This window comes from Salvelinus alpinus, chromosome 22 (assembly GCF_045679555.1).
Source record: "Salvelinus alpinus chromosome 22, SLU_Salpinus.1, whole genome shotgun sequence".
Taxonomy (NCBI): domain Eukaryota; kingdom Metazoa; phylum Chordata; class Actinopteri; order Salmoniformes; family Salmonidae; genus Salvelinus; species Salvelinus alpinus.
In genome coordinates, this window is record NC_092107.1 from 24,428,327 (window position 1) to 24,434,326 (window position 6,000).

General features: G+C 41.4%; 1 protein-coding gene across 2 annotated transcripts in view; it reads left to right on the forward strand.

Annotated features, from left to right (window-relative positions):
- Positions 1-4,890, forward strand: part of LOC139549301 (CMP-N-acetylneuraminate-beta-galactosamide-alpha-2,3-sialyltransferase 4-like) — a 68,005-nt gene extending 63,115 nt beyond the window's left edge. For both annotated transcript variants that reach the window (XM_071359600.1, XM_071359599.1), the window contains exons 11-12: positions 4,137-4,289; positions 4,415-4,890. In XM_071359600.1, the coding sequence (XP_071215701.1) occupies positions 4,137-4,289; positions 4,415-4,504 (243 nt within the window). In that variant the 3' untranslated portion in view covers positions 4,505-4,890. The remainder of the gene's footprint in view (positions 1-4,136; positions 4,290-4,414) is intronic.
- Positions 4,891-6,000: the final 1,110 nt, after the last annotated feature.

Sequence of the window (6,000 nt, forward strand, 5' to 3'; positions counted from 1 at the left end):
CATTAATATGGTCGAATCCGGAAACTATCATCTCGAAAACAAGACGTTTATTCTTTCAGTGAAATACGAAACCGTTCCGTATTTTATCTAACGGGTGGCATCCATAAGTCTAAATATTCCTGTTACATTGCACAACCTTCAATGTTATGTCATAATTACGTAAAATTCTGGCAAATTAGGCGGCCCAAACTGTTGCATATACACTGACTCTGCGTCCAATGAACGCAAGAGAAGTGACACAATTTCACCTGGTTAATATTGCCTGCTAACCTGGATTTCTTTTAGCAAAATATGCAGGTTTAAAAAATATATACTTCTGTGTATTGATTTTAAGAAAGGCATTGATGTTTATGGTTAGGTACAGTCGTGCAACGATTGTGCTTTTTTCGCAAATGCGGTTTTGTTAAATCATCCCCCATTTGGCGAAGTTGGCTGTCTTTGTTAGGAAGAAATAGTCTTCACAGAGTTCGCAACGAGCCAGGTTAGCAGGCAATATTAACTAAATATGCAGCTTTAAAAATATATACTTGTGTATTGATTTTAAGAAAGGCATTGATGTTTATGGTTAGGTACACATTGGAGCAAGACAGTCCTTTTTCGCGAATACGCACCGCATCGATTATATGCAACGCAGGACACGCTAGATAAACTAGTAATATCATCAACCATGTGTAGTTAACTAGTGATTATGATTGATTGATTGTTTTTTATAAGATAAGTTTAATGCTAGCTAGCAATTTACCTTGGCTTCTTACTGTATTCACGTAACAGGCAGTCTCCTCGTGGAGTGCAATGTAATCAGGTGGTTAGAGCGTTGGACTAGTTAACTGTAAGGTTGCAAGATTGAATCCCCAAGCTGACATGGTAAAAATGTGTCGTTCTGCCCCTGAACAGGGCAGTTAACCCACCGTTCCTAGGTCGTCATTTGAAAATAAGAATTTGTTCTTAACTGACTTGCCTAGTTAAATAAAGGATAAATAAAGGTGTGGGGGGAGAAAGAAAAAATCTGACAACTCTGTGTCCAAAAATAGCGATTTCCGATTGTTATGAAAACTTTAAATCGGCCCTAATTAATCGGCTATTCCGATTAATCAATCGACCTCTACTGAGGTAAACAACTTAGGGCCAAAAAACTGATATTCACCAAGTCAAATGAATTTATTGTGTTTGAGGTTTCATGATGCTTGTATCTAAACCAAAGTAGATACTTTTAAGATTGTTCTATACATCAGTTGGTGTTTCTATAAACTTCAATATGAGGTCCTAAACCTAGCAAGATAGTGCATCCTTGTAGCTATGTGGGCTAATATAGTCAAAACGTTTGCCTTGGAGTAAGTTGAGTCAATGGTTGCGCTAATGGGAAGTTGAGCAAGGCATTATCTCTGGAATCAAATCAAATGCTATTTGTCAAATGCGCCGAATACAACAGGTAGACCTTATAGTGAAATGCTTACTTACAAGCCCTTAACAACAATGCAGTTTGAAGAAAAATGCCAAAAAAAATTATACATAAAATAACAAATTATTAGAGAGCAGCAGTAAAATAACAATAGCGAGGCTATATACAGGGGGTACCGGTACAGAGTCAATATGCGGGGGCACCGGTTAGTCGAGGTAATTGAGGTAATATGTACATGTAGGTAGAGTTATTAAAGTGACTATGCATAGATAATAACAGAGAGTAGCAGCAGCGTAAAAGGGGGGGGGGGGGGGCAATTCAAATAGTCATTTGATTAGATGTTCAGGAATCTTATAGCTTGGGGGTAGAAGCTGCTTAGAAGCCTCTTGAGCGTAGACTTGGCGCTCCGGTACCGCTTGCCGTGCGGTCGCAAAGAGAACAGTCTGTGACTAGGGTGGCTAGAGTCTTTGACCATTTTTAGGGCCTTCCTCTGACACCGCCTGGTATAGAGGTCCTGGATGGCAGGAAGCTTGGCCCCAGTGATGTACTGGGCCGTACGCACTACCATTTGTAGTGCCTTGCGGTCGGAGGCCGAGCAGTTGCCATACCAAGCAGTGACGCAACCAGTCAGGATGCTCTCGATGGTGCAGCTGTAGAACCGTTTGAGGATCTGAGGAACCATGCCAAATCTTTTCTGTCTCCTAAGGGGGAATAGGTTTTGTCGTGCCCTCTTCATGACTGTCTTGGTGTGCTTGGACCATGATAGTTTGCTGGTGATGTGGACGCCAAAGGAACAAAGCTCTCAACCTGCTCCACTGCAGCCCCGTCGATGAGAATGGGGGTGTGCTCGGTCCTCCTTTTCCTGTATTCCACAATCATCTCCTTTGTCTGGTTCACGTTGAGGGAGAGGTTGTTGTCTTTGCACCACACGGTCAGGTCTCTGACCTCATTCGCTTAGTGATTAGCTTTGAGGGCACTATGGTGTTGAACGCTGAGATGTAGATGTAGCATTCTCACATAGGTGTTGCTTTTGTCGAGGTGTGAAAGGGAAGTGTGGAGTGCAATAAAGATGGCACCATCTGTGGATCCGTTGGTGCAGTATGCAAATTGGAGTGGGTCTAGGGTTTCTGGGATAATGGTGTTGATGTGAGCCATTAGCAGCCTTTCAAAGCACTTCATGGCTCCAGATGTGCTACAGGTCGGTAGTCATGAGGTAACAACAGGGCCTGGCCTATGTGTTTTTCTTTTTAAATAGAAACTGTTTGTTAGGTCTTAAGCCTGTGTTAAAATATGTTTATAATGATTAAATGACAAAAAGCAGTTGGGATTGTGTAGAATTGTGTTTTGGAAATAAAGGTAGACATAGTTTTAGAAAGGAAGTGGTAATTATTTAATTCAGTACAGACATTTGTAGGTGGATTAACCCCATACCCGTTATAAATTGTGCCAAGAGAGAACTTTTTCCCCCCAAAACTGTAATGTTTACATGAATTATGATTATTTCCAGGGATACACAACATCCTGAAATATATGTAGATATCTTTGTTAGAAAGAATACTATATTTCCCTTGATGGGAGTGATGCTGAAAGTAAAAAAAGGCTCAATTTACCCTACTCTTTGGAAAAGGGGATTTTATTCCCCCTCACAGCTCTCATGTGGAAACAATTTCCCTCTGCTGCCTCTGTGAACATTGGTAATCATTATTTACACACAGCAGTTTTATTTAACCTTTATTTAACTCGGCAAGTCAGTTAAGAACAAATTCTTATTTACAATGACAGCATCCCAGAAGGCAAAAGGCCTCCTGTTGGGACGGGGGCTGGGATTAAAAATACAAAATAAAATAAAAATATAGGACAAAACACACATCACGAACAGAGAGACACCACAACACTAGATAAAGAGAGACCTAAGACAACAACATAGCATGGCAGCAACACATGAAAACACAGCATGGTAGCAACACAACATGGCAGAAGAACAACATGGTAGCAGCACGAACATGGTACAAACATTATTGGACACAGACAACAGCACAAAGGGCAAGAGGGTAGAGACAACAATACAGCATGCGAAGCAGCCACAACTGTCAGTAAGAATGTCCATGATTGAGTCTTTGCATGAAGAGATGGAGATAAAACGGTCCCGTTTGAGTGTTTTTTGCAGCTCGTTCCAGTCGCTAGCTGCAGCGAACTGAAAAGAGGAGCTACCCAGGGATGCGTGTCCATGAACGGAATCAAACCAGGGACACCCCTCGCATTGTACTGGAGACAAAAAGTCAAAAATCCTAGTATCTCGCTTTGTCTAAGTACACGTTAAGAAAAGGGTACACTGCTCTGTAATTTACTTGTCATGCCAACTAATGTACTAGAAGTGCAGGACTATGGGATTTTTTACTGGTCTTGGATGCCCCCTAGTGTGTCAACCATAATACTACATGTATATTACTTAAGCAAAAAGGCACGAGGGGGTGTGGTATATGGCTAATATACCATGGCTAAGGACTGTTGTTAGGCACGACAGCATCGCAAAGTTGGCCATATACCACAAACTCCCGAGGTGCCTTATTGCTATTATAAACCAACGTAATTAGAGGAGTAAAATTACATGTTTTGTCATACACACGGTATACGGTCTGATATACCACGGCTGGAAGCCAATCAGCATTCAGGGCTGGAACCACACATTTTATAATATACTGTAGGTCTCATTTGGTTTTGGTTCTCACTCCTACAGAAACTGGTGCACCCCACTACAGGGATCCTAGCTGTGTTCGTGGCACTCAACTACTGTGATGTGGTCCACATAGCTGGGTTTGGATATCCAGCATCCAAAAACCAGAAGCATCCTATACACTACTATGGATATGACACTATGAAATCCATGAAGGTGAGTGTGCATGGGATTTTACTCAACTCCTGTGACAGATCAACACTCAGTGTTATATGCCATGCTAGTAGATTTTTCAGTGCACTGTGATGTTATGTTTAGGCTCTGCTTTTGTTCTGTTCCAGGATTCCTACCATGACCTTGCCCACGAAGCAGAAGCCTTAAAAAAACTAGAGGATTCGGGGGCTATCCTGTACTTACACCCTCACTCCTAACACACACACACACACACACACACACATGGGCACGGTCCAGAAACAGCCCCTATCCCTGACCACCTAGGAACTTCATCAAAATCTGCAAGGAATTTTCACTGCACTGCTAATACCTATAAATGTTTCTTCAGATCTACACATACCTAGATGGTAGAGGCTAGTGGGTGTTTTATGGACTAGGCTACACACAGATGGCAGTTGTGGACTCTGCTGACAATACGGTCCATACAGTCCAAACATTGAAAATAACAAAATAATTTCCGTTTTTTTTTCCTGAGTTCTGATTTTAATTAACTTAAAAAAATATATTGTTGTCTTTGAAATGGTACCACTGGATATTTTATTGTATGTAATACATTTTTATTAAAATTAAATCTAAATGAAAATATCACTCTGTTCACTTTACAATTTCTTAGTGAAGACTGTGCCATGGTCAAACATTTTTCCAAATGTTTTCATTTATTGATGTTGTTTTTTTAGTTGGGAATAATTGAGTCTGTTATGAGACATACACTGAGTGTATGAAACATTATGAACACCTGCTCTTTCCATGACAGACTGACCAGGTGAACCCAAGTTATGATCCCTTATTGATGTCACTTGTTATATATTTTTTATTTAACCTTTATTTATTTAACCATTCTTGATACACACGGGAAGCAAGAATGGTTAAATCCACTTCAGTGTAGATGAAGGGGAGGAGACAGGTTAAAGAAGGATGTTTAAGCCTTGAGACAATTGAGACATGGATTGTGTACATGTGCCATTCAGAAGATGAATCAGCAAGACAAAAGATGTACGTGCCTTTGAACAGGGTCTGGTAGTAGGTGCCAGGCGCAAGGGTTTGTGTCAAGAACTGCAATGCTGCTGGGATGTTCATAGTTTCACGTGTGTATCAAGAGTGGTCCATCACCCAAAGGACATCCAGCCAACTTGAGACAACAGTGGGAAGCATTGGAGTCCACATAGGCCAGCATCCCTGTGGAACACTTTCGACACCTTGTAGAGTCCATGCCCCGATGAATTAAGGCAGTTCTGAGGGCAAAAGGGGCTGCTACTCACTATAGGATGGTGTTCTCAATGTTTTGCACACTCGGCGTATGTGGCTTAGTTTATTGTTATTTGGTTAATGGGAAAAGCGATAATTGACCTGTCTTACCTAAATGGAAGTATATTTGCAGCTGAGGTGCTGTGTCAGCTTTTGGCCACTAGATAGCGTAAAGGCACTCCATAAAGGTGGCGAAGGATACAGTAGGTAGCTTCTCATTTCACAGCCCCCAAAAAACAGCCACTTCAGAGATAGAAGCTGAAGCTTGGGGCAGTTCCAACAACAGCACTAGCAGCCGGTCGTACCGTGCAGTACATGTACTAAAGCCAATCCTGAACATCTGGAGCACCAGGAGACAGTGAGATTATTCAGAATGACTGAATAATGTTGCTAGCGACAGATCAATCAATCAAATGTATTTATAAAGCCCTTCTTACATAAGCTGATG